General features: G+C 48.1%; 1 protein-coding gene across 5 annotated transcripts in view; it reads left to right on the forward strand.

Annotated features, from left to right (window-relative positions):
* PRKAG2 (protein kinase AMP-activated non-catalytic subunit gamma 2) overlaps nt 1-14,245 on the forward strand; it is a 227,500-nt gene that overhangs the window by 174,480 nt on the left and 38,775 nt on the right. For 3 of the 5 annotated variants that reach the window (XM_080936436.1, XM_080936437.1, XM_080936438.1), the window contains one exon: nt 9,929-9,998. In XM_080936436.1, the coding sequence (XP_080792562.1) occupies nt 9,929-9,998 (70 nt within the window). Of the gene's footprint in view, nt 1-9,417; nt 9,484-9,851; nt 9,999-14,245 lie in introns of those variants that run through there. The other 2 variants (XM_080936439.1, XM_080936440.1) reach the window with 2 other exon arrangements.

Genomic DNA, 14,245 nt, shown 5'->3' on the forward strand with positions numbered 1-14,245 from the left:
TCCATCCCTCCTGCTTCTTTATTTATTGTATGTATGTGTTTGCAGGCCCTAGTTTAATGTGCCCACGGATTTTCCTGAGCATTCTCTTCTCTCAGCCACAAGCTCTCTGCCTGTGGTCTCAAAGCATTCTCTCCTCCAAGATATTTTTCTGCTGCAGGGGGGTCAGAAGCATGTCCTCCCTTTGACTCCCTTCAAACTCCACCCGGGGGGTTGGTGACTATAAAGGCTCTTGCTACCAAGATAACCTGTTCACTCCCCAGAGTAATGGTTAAAGAAGAGAATTGATTCCTGCAAGTTATCTACATGCATGTGGACCCCATGCATGCACACACAGGGAGAATAAATAAATAAATATAATTTTTTAAAGCTTCCTCAATACAACTGTGAAAGAATCCCCATTCCAGAAAGTTCTTCAGCATCTGCAGCTTCTCTGCAGAAGGACCTTCTTTTATTTCAACTTCTTGGTGATGTGTACTTCAACACATGAGGACTCTGGCTTCCAGACTTTGTCATCTCTACCTAGTTACACCCTGACCACCTGAAGGTGTGGCCTGTCTCTGTCACAGCACCCAGTATTGCCTGGCATGGTTGGAACTGCAGGGCATCAGAATCTGTCTCAAACAGGCTCCAAAGATAAGGTCATTCTTTTCTCATGTCTGCAGGTCCAGGGATAGCATAGGCCCCAGGAATAGTGAGACACAGGTAGGCCTGCTCAGTGACACCACCCAGGACCCAAGTCCTCTCTCTGCTGTGGCTTCATCTGAAGGCTCGCCATCCGAAATGCTCAGCGCATGCCCACCTGACAAGAACAGATGATAGGCGGAGACGTGAACATGTAATGTGGAGCTGATGCCCAGGGCCGCTCCAGAGGGACCGTAGCCAGTGTAACTCGTGTGTGGAGAGGATGTAGACTCCAACATTCTGAAAGGGAAGCAGAAGGGAATGGATGCTGGGCAGGCATCCAAGGAAGTTCTCCGCAACAGAGCAGTGCACGTCCAGAGGGGCCACCTCCTAGTACAGGGTGCACATCACCCTTTTACGGTACACTGAGTTTAAAATAGGAAAAACTCTTCCTGTTCTGTAAGATGTATGATAATATAATACACTTGTGTGTGTGTGTGTGTGTGTGTGAGAGAGAGAGAGAGAGAGAGAGAATATAAAGGCACAAATACTGCATTGTGTTTTAATCAGAATAAATATGTACATGCACATTTTAAACACATAGGATTTGAAATTTTATCCAGTTAACAAGAAACTATAAACTGAAGACTTAAAGGTACAAGACAGTGGGTGATGTCATTTCTTATGTAGAAAAACCCAAAGACTCTCTAAATCAGACACTCCTTGTTTGTTCGTGTGGTTGTTGTTTGAGACTGGATTTTTCTATGCAGCTCTGGCTGTCCTGGAGCCAGCTCTGTAGACCAGGCTGGCCTCAAACTCATAGAGCTCCTCTTGCCTGGGCCTCCTAAGTGTGGGCCATCACTGCCTGGCTAACAGTTTGCAGAGCAGTTCTGTAAGTCCAGTGCTTGGGAGACAGAGTCGACAGGATTTGGGGCATGAGGCAAGTCTGGGCTACAGAGAGAGTTTCAGGCCACATAGCAAGACCCTTGACTCAGAAAGAGGGCTCTGGTGGAGTAGGGAAGAGAGGGAGGGAAGAACAGGAGGAAGAAGAGAGGAAGAGGAAGAGAAGGAAGAAAGAAGAGGGAAAGAGAGGGAGAGGCAGGAAAAAGGGCTCAGTTTGTTAATCTTGCAGAGGGCCCAAGATTAAGACAGAACACCCACATGATGGCTTACAACTGTAACTGCAGTCCTGCACTTTCCTACCTTCCCTGGGCACCGCTTGTGCATGGTGCATGCAGGCCAGACACACGCCGTGCGTATGAAACAAAAATGTTAAACTTGTTTTAAAAGAGAAGAAGAGGCAGGAGAAGAAGGAGGAGGGGAGGAAGCAAGAGGGGGGAGGGGAGGAAGCAAGAGGAGGGAGGGGAGGAAGCAAGAAGGTGTCTTTTGTTGAACACTGAGTAACAGCTCTGTGTTGCTCAGGCCTCACCCCTAGGCTTAGGCTGAGACTTCAGGGGCATGCCATGGTGCCCAGCTCTAAATGAATTTTTTGACCCAGGGGGCTGAGGAGATGGCCTAGTTGGTAAAGTGTTTGTTACACATTCATGAGGACCTGAGTTCAATTCCCAGCGTTCCCATAAAAAGATGGGCATAGTGGTGCATGGGTGTAATCCTCGTGGTAGAGAAACAGAGACAGGAGGGTCCGTGGAGTTTGCTGAACAGCTAGTTTGGCCAAATTGAGCTCTGAGTTCAATGAAAGAGCCTCTATCAAAAACTAAGGTGGGGAGCTGGGTGGTGCACACCTTTAATCTCAGCACTTGGGAAGCAGAGGCAGGAGATCTCTTTGAGTTGGAGACCAGCCTAGTCTACATAGTGAGTTTAGGTTCAACCAGGGCTACACAGAGAAATCCTGTCTCAAAACAAACAACACACACATACAATTAAGGAGAAAAGTTTTAGGTTTTATATATCTCAAATTTGAGAAACTATAATATGTAAAAACAATAATTTACATAGAATTCTCTCTTTTTCTTGAGACAAGATCTCTCTACATAACCCTGGCTGTCTACAAACTCACCGAGATTTGCCTGCCTCTATCGAATTATTTTTTTAGTCTTGTTTTTATTATTTTTAATTATGTGTCTCTGTGTGGATATATTCATGTGAGTACTTTGCCTCCCTGGAACTGGACTTACAACTGCTTGTATGCCATCTGATGTGGGTGCTAAGGATCAAACTCAGGTCCTCCAGAACAATTTGGTGGTTTGAATAGGAATGGCCCCCATAAATTCGTGTGTTCAGATGCTGGTCCATAGAGAGTGGTGCTATTAGGAGGTGTGGCCTTCTTGGAGTAGGTGTGGCTTTGTTGGAGGAAGTGTGTCACTAAGGGGTGGGCTTTGAGGTCCCAGAAGCTCAAACCAGTTTGGCTCCTGCCTGCAGATGGAGATGTAGAACTTTCAGCTCCTTCTCCCATATCATGTCTGCCGCCATGATCCCACCATGATGATAATGGAGTGAACTTCTGAACCTGTAAGCCAGTCCCAATTAAATGTTGTCCATATAAGAGTTGCCATAATTATGGTGTCTCATCACAGCAATAGAACGCTGATTAAAACAAGCAGTAAAGTGCTCTTAATGTCATAGCCATGTCCTCTTCATTTAGAATTCTTAAATATTGCATTGGATATTCAATGGAAGGCATTCGATTATAGGCAAATAAAGAAATGACCAAAAAGAAGCAATCAACCAGATAAGCTGTGAAGAAGAGAAATGTCTCAGTTTATTGTTCTGTTGCTGTGAAAAGGCACCATGACCTAGGCGACTCTTATATAAGAATGCATTTAATTAGGGGATTCCTTGCAGTTTTAGAGGGTCAGTCCATGGCCATCATGGCAGGAAGCAGGCAGGCGTGGTGCTGAGGCAGTAGCTGAGGGCTTTACATCCTGATCTGTAGGCAGCAGGGAGAGAGGGAGTGGGTGGGACTGGGCCTAATTGTGGGCATTTGAAACATCAAAGCCCACACCAGTGACATACTTCCTCCAACAAGGTCACACCCACTCCAACAGGTCACGCCTCTTTTTCTTTTTAATTGAACAACTTTATTTTAAAAAACAAAGATAAATGTACAGATTTCAAGCATTTTTGCATAAAAGTATACAAATGCATTTTTGTCAGTGCAGGCCACGCCTCTTAATCCTTTTCAAACAGTTCCTCTAACTGGAAACCAACATTCAAACATATGAGCCTCTAGGGGCCATTCTCATTTAGATGCCCCAGGAAGGGAAGAGGGGAGAATCAGAAGAGACTTCCTGGTAAAGACAGGCAGAGCCATCCCCAGTAATGGGGAAGAAGAGCAAATCCTGTGTCATCTGCCTGAGCACATGGCCTACCCAAGGGACAAGCTGGAGTGTCCGACCTTGCCAGGGAGTCAGAGGTCATCATCTACCAGCAACTGAGTTACAAAACAAAATAACCAAAAGCCACACTTGGTGGCACAACACCTTTAATTCCACTGTATGGGAGGCAGAGGCAGGGAGGTCTGTATGTCAAGGTCTACGTGTCAACTCCAGGCCAGCCAGGGCTACATATTGATCCCCTGTCTCTCTCTACAAGAACAACAAATCTCGTACTGTTTGAAGTAAGACTGGGACTTTGTGCTGGGCATCATCCACAGCTTCGGGAACAGATGTAGCCCAGGGTAGCTCCATGCTGGCACATTATACACTGAGTGTGAGGCAGTGGTTTAGAGAAGGCATGAGGGAGAGAGAAGTAAGTGTATCTGGACCCCAGGGAGGATGCTCTGGCACCAAGAGTCACTCAGAGACAGTCGGAGCTGAGCAGTGGCTCCCGTTCAGTGCACTAAATTATTGAGGAGCTCCTTTTCCTGTATTTATGGTCCATTTACTTCTTGCAGTAAGTAGCTATTTAAGGTCCCTTTGTTTTTTAAGGCAGAGTGAACAACCTCACAGAACCTTGGTGCATCGGGGGTACTTTTGGGCAGTTGTCTTGTGATTATGCATCCGAGTGAAGCTTTCCCTTCCGAGTTACTCAGGATATGTTTTTTCTTGTTTTCCGGGCACAGTTATATAACAGATCTTAATAATTCAGCACTTTTCACCAGCCGGGACACCACATTTATGATGGCTCCATTTTTTGCAGGCATCCCTGCATAGTAAAATCTAATGCAGAACAAATTTTTTCTTTCACCACACTAGAGCCCCGGAGCCTCAGACTGACTGGAGAGGCAAAGGCATACAGGTAGAAAGAACCCAGTGATCACACAAAAGCAAGGGGAACACCATGCCCCTCTGTCACCAAAAGAGCCATGCAGTTCCTCTGGGAGAATTGGCCTCAAATTGACTGTCAGAAAATTCGGGGGTGCACAGTTTGTCTGGTTTTCCTAATTCCAAACCCAGGTCCTGACCAACTATAATGGTTGAGCACACACCCCTCTTTCTGTATGGGGGTAATTCTGAGCCCTTTCTTTCCCCCCTTTCCTGTCCTGGCTTTCCCTCTCTGCCCAGAGCTGCTAAAATTAAGTCTGGCAGAAAAGCCTGCTGAGACTTTAAGAAAACATTACCATAGAAGGGCAGCTGAGGATTCCCAGGTCGTTGGGCCCTGTAGGTATTCCTGCAGGTGTCTAAGAGCTTTGAAGGCCCTTCATGAAAAGGGCACTGTGATAGAACAATATTTCAACCTTCTTTTCCTACTGCTCTGTAGCTAAGAAAGGTGCTTTCTTGCCAAGTAGAAGTCCATGGACATAGATTTGACCCCCCCCCCCCGGGTTATTACCTAGAATTGTTTATGTTTCAGGCTTCTGCTGAGCATCCTGCATCCAGGGAGTTGTGGGCACTAGGCTCACTCGTGGTGCACATACACATTTTAAGGCAAAACTCATAAAAAATAAACTTTAAAAGAATGAGAGAATTTTTCAAAACATTGCCAACATTACCACAAGAACAAGAAGGCAAAGGCCGTGAAGCCTGATACTGGTCAACACTTATGCATTTATCACCAACCTTGATCTTTTGAGATAACAGAGGGTTTAGGTACATTGCACGATAACTGTGGAGTAGCCATGTGTCTTTAGTGGAGGCAGGATCCTCATGTGCTGCTGGCAAGTGCCGCGGCCATGGTGTGGCTGTTCCTCAAATGTTAAATGGCCAATAGAATAGCAACTCTATTCCTCAGTATTTAACCTCCCAAAATGAAAATGCATGTCCACAAAGACATGTGAGCATGAATGTTTGTAACAAAAAGGTGGGAACCACCCACATGAAACGTTTACCAGCTGAGGGATATTCTAGGTGTGGCATCTGCATGGGGGGAGACTATTGAAAGATAGCAAAAAAGTCAGTTTCAAAAAGCAGTGACAAAAGACAGCAGGATGGATGGCCCCTTGTGTATGACGTCTGGGTAGGAACCAATAGAAACAAAAGTGAATGAGTCCCACGGTGGAGGTGAGCAGCCAGCAGGAAATAAGGTAGTGGGTGTGCAGTCTCCCTTTGGGACGATGACACAATCGCAAACGTGGTTGCCTGACTCTAAATGCACTGAAAACCACTACACTACAAGATAAACTGTTTGTTTTTTCCAGTAAATACATTTATTAATCCCAATTGTCATTTGTTCCACAAAAATGGGCTTGGCTCATGGGGGAAGGTAGTATGTTATCTTAAGCACGATATGGATTCTGGCACAGGCAAGATTCAGAGCAGGTCCGCCACCATCAAGGTCCCTCAAGGTGACCTTTCATAAAAGACATGCTCACTTTCGTTCACCACTGACCTCTGACCCCTGGCATACACTAATTTGACCCCAGTTTCTATATTGTGTCATCATAGTAACATGAAAGCAATGTATGACCCTTAGAAATGGCTTTGACACCATGTAATTCCTAAAAGACTTGTCCAAATTTTATTTGAGACAAGGTCTCACTGTGTAGCTCTGGCTGGCACAGAACTCATTCTGTAGACCAGGCTGGTCTAGAAATCATAGAGATCTACCTACCTTTGCCTCCTGAGATCAAAGATGTGTGTTACTATACCCAGTTGGTCCAAGATTTTGTACAGAAAATTGGTGGACCTTTTGAAGTTTAAGCCTGAGCATAGATGGTTTGCTGTGTTTAACCAGTCAGCCATTGAATGACATCTGTAATTCCCAGTTGAGGCTCCTAGAAAGGCAGCTGCTGTGAGCATCCTTGCATAGCTTTAGGTGTGTCCATTATTCCTGGGATAAACACTCAGGAAAACACCTATTGTGTGATTTGTAACTATGCGTAGCTTCAGAGGAAATTGGCAAGGTGTTTTCGGAGCATTTTGGATTTTCTTTCTTTCATTCTGGATTTTCTTTGTCAACTTTATCTTTAACCACGAGCGTGTGTATGCAGGTCTTTCTGTGGTCTGTGCACATGCATGCAGGTATCCTCAGAGGCCAGAGGTGTCAGATCCCCTGAAGCTGGAATTTCAGGTAGTTGTGAGCTACCTGAAGTGAGTGCGGGGTAGCCAGGTCTTCTGGAGAGGAGCAGCAAACATTAACTGCTAAGCCATGTCTCCCTCCCTGTTTCATATCTACTCCAGCAGTGGGAATGGGTCCTGTTTATCCTCACCACCACCGGATGCTGTGAGTGTTTACTTCATTCTCGTGGTGTGTATTGACAGCTCGTGCATTGGGTTTACATGACCCCCTTCTGAGTGCTTTTCACCAGCTCTGTCCCACCCGCTCCTGGTAAATTGTCTCTGCATTCGTTCAGTCTGCGTCCCGAACAGCTTTTTCCTGAGTTTTCAGCATCCTTTTCTATTCAAGACACTAGTCATTTGTTGACTGTGGCTAGCAAATATTTTCTCCCGCTTTGTAGATTTAAGTTATCAAGTTTTCCCTTTTATGGAGAATGTTTTCTGTCTGAGCCTCTTTGCTTAATCCTTGGACCCAAAGATTTTTCTCAATTATTTTCCTAAAAGGTTCACATTTTAAGACCATGATCCAGTTTGAGCTAATTTTTGGATAACATTGGGATAGTTTGGGTTCCCCTCTTTTGTTTGTTCTGACAGTTGCTAACCAGTGCCCACTGGTAGTTAGGAGTGCGTCTTTGTGCAGTTATCAAAGCTTGGTTGACTTATTTGCCTGGATGTATGTCTGGCTTGCTGTCGGCAATCTTGTTTCTTCACTAATATCGCATAGCTACACTGTACGCTTAAAAAAAAAATTGCTTTGGTTTGTTGGGTTTTTAAGACAGGACCATCTTTCTTCTTTTGGGTTGGGGGCAGATGTTGAGACAGGATTGAGACTGGCTGTCCTGAAACTGGCTCTGTAGACCAGGCTGGCCTTGAACTCACAGAGATCAGCCTGCCCCTGCCTGCCTAGTGCTGGGATTAAAGGCCACCACACCCAGCCTGCTTTTATTGGTTTGTAATGTATGCATTCTGTGTCTCTCTGTGGGGTTGAGCACATGAATTCGAGTGCCCAGAAGGCCCTGGACCTGGTGTTGCAGACAGATGTAAGCCACGGGGGTGTGGGTGTTGGGGATTTAACTGTAGTCTTCTTCAGGAGAGTGGTGGCTTCTCTCTCTCCAGTCCTCACTAAAGGCTTTAATATTGAGAAATGTGACTCCTCCTACTTCAGTCTAGGTATTCCGAAGCTTGCGCCTTCCTGTGTGAGTTTTAAAGTCAGTTTATCTGTATCTATAAGACAGAGTTCTTGGGATTTTGACAGGAAGTGAAAGAAACCCAGAGATGACCTTGGTGGCTAACTGACATTTTTATGCTGGGCCTTCCAGCCCCTGAATGTGGGGCGTCCCTCCCCCTTCATTACCTCTTCATCCACCTCACCCGCTGTGCAGTTTTTAGATATAAACTCTGTATGTGGCTTTCTGTGTTTATTTTATACATTAACTTTCTTTGCAGAGATTGTAAACAGAATTTGATACCAGCTTCCACACATTTGTCTTTGTTATACCAGATGCAGTGTGTTGACCCTATGATCTCGCTCATCTTCCTGATTGTAGAAGTTTGGTTTGTTTCCAGAGTCTGGGATTTTATACATGGATAGCCTACAACTTGGATGGTTTTGTTTCTTTCTTCCCAAGTAGTATGTTTAAATATTTTTATTTTATTCTTCTCTGAGAACTTCATACAATATATCTTTTAAAGATTTTTTTTTAGTTTTATGTGTATGGGTATTTTCCTGTACGTATATGTGTGCGCCATCTGCATACAGTGCCTCTGGAAGCCAGAAAAGGTACCAGATCCCAGGAACTGGAGTTACAGACAGCTGTGGCAAGTGCTCCTAACCACTGAACCACTTCTCTACCCCCAGATACGATGCACTTTGATCATATTTCTTCCACCCCACCTCCAACTCCCCCTGCATCCCCCCCCCCCTCACATTCCCCTCCCAACCTCAGACCCTCTTTTCCGATCTGCCTTTTATTCTAGGCACTTGGTCGAGTGAGACAGAGCTCCGAAACTGTGCTCCTCAACTGCGAAGTGTTCAGTTTTTTTTCAACTACAACGCATGACAAACTGCGTAAGATGTTTTCATCACAAAACATCTTAACTTTTTTTTTTTTTTTTTTTTGAGGGGACACTTTAGATTTAGGAATTGACCCATCTAAGGTTACTAAAGAGGTCTCTACTTCCTGCTTCTGGGCTTGTAAAACTGACAAGTTCCCTCCGGGCTCGGTGGGCCGGCAGGTGCTGGCCTTCGGCAGCCTCGGGCCCTTCCCGGCTGCAGACCGCTGCCAGCCTCGCCTGCCTGCCAGCCGGAGTTGGCGATAGGGAAGTCTCAGATACCCAAGTCCTGGGTGACGGGCGTGCCCGGGGCCAGATTTAAATTGTGTGAACTTTTGGCAGGCAGCAAGCGGCGGCGGTGAGGAAAGAGCAAGCTGCGAGCAGAGGAAGCCAGTTAAGGGATCCGCCGCGGGAGGTGGGGGCTGGAGAGCGCGCGAAAGCGCGGGCGAAGCGCGGCCCCGAAGGCGGCCTCCTTTTAAGGGAGCGGTACGCCACGGGCGCGGGGCCCCGAGAGGGAGGCGCGCACTCGCCTAGGGTGCGGCGGGTGCCCATGGGCCCACACCTGCGCGAGGACGCGCGTGTCCTCAGGCGCGCGCGGCAGGCGAAGCGTCGAGGCCGCCGCTCCCCCCTTCCCACGCTTGCTCGCGGGCCGTACCAAAGGCGCAGGGGGAAAGCGGAGCAAGCCATCGCGGCCCACCTGCGGCTGCCGGGCCTGGGCGGGGACGCGCTCCACCCTGGCCTGCCGCGCGCTCCCGCCGCCTCGCGCTCCCGCCGCCGCTGCAGGCCCCTCCTCCCGATGCGAGAGAAGCCGGAGCGCCGCGGCCCATGCTGATCCGTGTCCTCCTCCTCCTCCCCCTCAGGCGGCGCTGGCGGCGGCCCCGGGACCCGCGGAAGCCGGCATGCTGGAGAAGCTGGAGTTCCAGGAGGAAGGTGAGTGCGCGACCCGCGCCCTGCGCTGCCGGCGGCGGGCACCGGGACTGCAGCCCACTCCGGGGAAGCACCGGGCTCTCGGGATGCAGCCCGGTTCCTGGGGACGCGGTCCCGCTCTGAGGAAGGCACCCGGCCTCGGGGAAGCAGCCGGGTTCCTGGGGATGCAGCCCTGTTCTGGGGTTGCAGCCTGGTTCCGGGGATGGAGCCCGGTTCCTGGGGAACACAAGCCTCGCTCTGGGGATGCAGTCCGGTTTTCTGGGAAGCACTCTGGCTCCCGGGAATGCAGCTTCGCTCCAAGGGACGCAGCCGGGTTCTGGGGGACGCAACCCCGATCCCGGGAGCGGCCGCCCGCGCGCTCCGAGGGACGGCCCTTTTGTCCTCCGCACCCGAACTCGAGGGAGAGCCAGGTGTCATGCAGCCCCAATTGTGCATATCACCGCGCGCCCTAAGGACACCCCGGAATCATCTGGACAGCCCATGCCTTCAAATAACAAACCGGTTCCCTTATCTGTATTTGTGGAAATACCTCCAGTAGGGTGTGTCTCCCTCCCCTCCTCCCCCTCAGATGGGTAAAGTTAAATCTGGCAAACCCGAAGTGGCTCATTGAACTGGTTTGAGACCAGGCGACCCCCTCACACTTGACCATCCTGTCTCCTCCCCTGTCGCCTGGTTATTCTTCTTCCTGCCCTATTTTTAAATAATATCTTCTTACAGGTAAATAGCCTGGATCTTATTTTGAGGCTGCTAACACTTAAACGGGGAAGTCGAAAACGAACTTTATATAAGATGCATGACCATTTGGAGACTATAAAAGGCCTTATGCAGTCTCCCGTACTTCCATGATTTATTTAGGGGCTGCTCCTTTTTCCAAGAGCAGTGACAAAATGAAGGGCCCGGAACAAAGAATGTGCTGTGTGGATGCTGTCCCTTGTGCCAACTTTACTTTAATACCCCTGTTCATTTACGTTCGGGCAATTACTTAAATAAGCATGCTCAGTCAGCTGGGGAGTGCTACCCTGCTAGCATTAGGCCAGGGCCTGTTGTAGCACTTCACAAATATGCTGGCCTAAAGATAATTAATTCATCTATAGAAATGGCTTCATGATTAACAAATGGGTGCATTTTAGAATTTTCCTGAGCCTCGTTTGTGGTTTGTCCTATCAAAAGATAAGCCTGTGTCTTCATTTGGATGCACCTCCTGATCTTTTGGTGTTCCTGTCCTGCACTGCAGGTAGTGACCGGTGGCCGCTAGGTTTTTGGCATGGCATGTCTTAAAGCTCTAGAGATGGAGGTGAGACTTCCCAGAGAGGAGCTTTATGTGGGGGGACCCAGACTCACACTCTGTCAGGCCCCCATGAGTTCTCTGTGCCTTAGCTTCCTCTTGTCTATAGTAGAGCTAATGGCCTCATGCTTTGAGGGTTCGGTGAGCTCATGTGCACTGTGGGAACCCACAGCCAGGGCTTTGTAAAATGCTACTTTTGTTAAGTGCCATTAGCCAAAATCCAAGGACTTTTAAAAGGCTTTTATTAGTGAATGTTAACGTGGGGATTCTGCTTAGTACAGGTTTCGTGGCTTTTCTCTTTCCTTGAGATTTATGTCATGCACATTTCTCGCACTGTGTACCCTTTCACCTCTGGATTGCCCTTGTCGGGAATGTACAGTGTGAGAGCAAGCATGTTAAAAATTAAAATTAAAAAGGAGCCCCCATTCACCCATCTATTCTTATCTGTGTTACCATCATTACTTTTAAGCTGAACCTCACAAATAACCCTGTCAAGTGTTTCTAGATGTCTAAGAAGGCAGAATATTAAACAATTACTGTGCAGCTGAGCTGGAAGAGGTGTTGGCGGAATAGTCCAGAGCAGCGCTCTGTTTCCCTGGAACTTTAAATTGTTCGTTCATCTGAAATTCAGAAAAGCTGCTTATTTGAAGGGGAGAAAGAAGTAGCAACTGTGCGGCATCGCACCTTTAAGTATCCTGGAAGCCATTGCCAGCCGTCCATCCAGACTGAGTATCCTCAGTTATACATGTGGACCCGTGACCTAGAGACAATACATTCACTATACAGGGAGATACATAACTGGCGTGTTGTGCCCGTGCAGTTTTCCTATTTTCTAATGCATTTCCACTCTGTTCCAGTCAGCAGAAGGCGTTCAAGGTATTAGTAAAGCTGGAGGAAAGACGAGGTAGAAGGGAGACCAGCACAGCAAGGCTGGGGCCATTGTTAACTTGAGCTGCGAGAGGAGGCCCACAGCACCGACTAGGGAGGCGCTCCTGCCCACTGCTCTCCTGTCTGTGCATCAGCTAGGTTTGGGTCTTCTCAGTGCCTTTCTGAGCGCCCAGTGCTTCCTGCTGCCCAGCCCTAGTGTGCCTTCTCTCTGTTGTTTCACAGGCTTCCCTTTGAAGAGTGAGGCTCCAGGTCATGGGTCTTCATATGCCGCAAAGGGGCTATATTGTCTAGGTTTTGCATTAGCCACACAGTTTGCCCCCTTGCGAGAAAACAGCCCAAGGCCAAACAGAGTAGGGCTGGGATCCAAGAAAACTGACTTATGAAACGGGCCAGCTTTGGCTCCTAGACATAGCACAGCAAGCCCTGCTCCTCTTGGGGCTCAGCATGTCCATCAACCTTTCTCCCTCCCACCCATCTGAACCACAGCATCAAGGTGCACCCCAAATCTCATCTTCTCTCTGATGCTGTCCGTCTGTGTGCCTTTCTCTCGTCCCCCTGTTCTGCTCTGCTGGTTTCTACCACGGGGATCCCAGTGGCCACCCGAAATGTCTGTACTTGCTTTATGATGCTGGGAGAATTCAGCAGTCTACTGCGTGCAAAGCTGTGAGACCAGAACGTCTCCAGAGCCGTTGCTTTTTGTGTTTGCTTTTTTAATTCTTTAAATTCTGAGGCCTGTTGCATCATTTTAGCGTTGTGTTTATCTATCCCAACTGCCTTGAATTTATTTCTTGGCTAGGTCTGAACCTGAACATAGCCTCAACTGTTATAAAGATCACCCCCTTGCAGTTGCATGCCTCAAAATTCAGCCTGCTAGAACCCTGGCACAATTCACCAGCTCAGACACTCTCTTAGGCCCATTTCTGGCTTCTAGCCTGTTGTAGGGACTTGTAGAGCTTCAGGTTTAAGGTGACTTGCTGCAGTGGTGACTCTGCCTGCCCTTGCTGATTGGCTTCTCCTCACTGTTATCCTCTGTCCCAGCACCAACGTCCTCACAGTTCCTCACCAGGCAGATTCCAGACCTCACTCACGCACAGTCTTGCTGTGGGAAGCCCAGCTAATTGAGTCCAGGGTGATCAGAAATAAAGAAGGGACTGGTATAATAGCTCAGTCGGTTACATTTGCTGCTTGAGTGTGCTATTGTAGTTTGTTTGCTTCCTGCTGCTGTGACAAACCCCATGACCAAAAACAACTTAGGAAAGAAAGGATTTATCACCCCACAGCTTCTAGTTCATCATGAAGGAAAGTCAGGGCAGGAACCCAGATGCATTTGCTGAGGCGAGGCCATAGAATGATGCTGCTTACTGGCTTGCTCCCCAAGACTCGCTCAGCCTGCTTTCTTGTATCACCCAAGATACAAGGATACAGGTGCCCAGAGAAGGCACCACCCACAGTAGGCTGACCCTCCCACATCAGTCACTGAGAATGTACCACAGACTTACCTAAAGGCCAGAATGATAGAGGTATTTTTTTCAGTTGAGGTTCCCTCTTCCCAGGTATGCTTGTCAGGTAGACAGAAAACTAAACAGCAAATATGAGGATGGAAACTCAGTCCCCAGCACCCACATATAAAAAAGCTGGGCACGGTCATGCAGGCTTGTAATCCCTGCACACTGGGGAAGTGCAGACGGCAGATCTCTGGAGCTTGCTGGCCAGCCAGACTCCACAAATTGGCGAGGTCCAGGTGCAGGGTGAGACCCTATCTCAAACACTAAAGTGGAGAGCAATGGAAAAAGACGTTCAATAGCCACCTCTGGCCCTTACCCACACATGCCCCCAAACACTCAAACACATGCATGCACACATGAATGCATACACACATACACACACATGAGAAAGAGCAGGGACCACCCTGTGGGAGAGTAAGCCTCATTTTCCAGTAAAACGTCTCAGAGTTAAGGCCCTGCTGTGGGAAGGACTTGGCTGCCTTTCCTTGGGTAATCCACAGAGCCTGCTGAAGCTTTGTTTTAGTATTGTTCTCGTTATGGGTTGTGTCTGCTAAACACACGCCTGGCACTTG

Source organism: Micromys minutus, assembly GCF_963924665.1.
Source record: "Micromys minutus genome assembly, chromosome: 23".
NCBI classification, from domain to species: domain Eukaryota; kingdom Metazoa; phylum Chordata; class Mammalia; order Rodentia; family Muridae; genus Micromys; species Micromys minutus.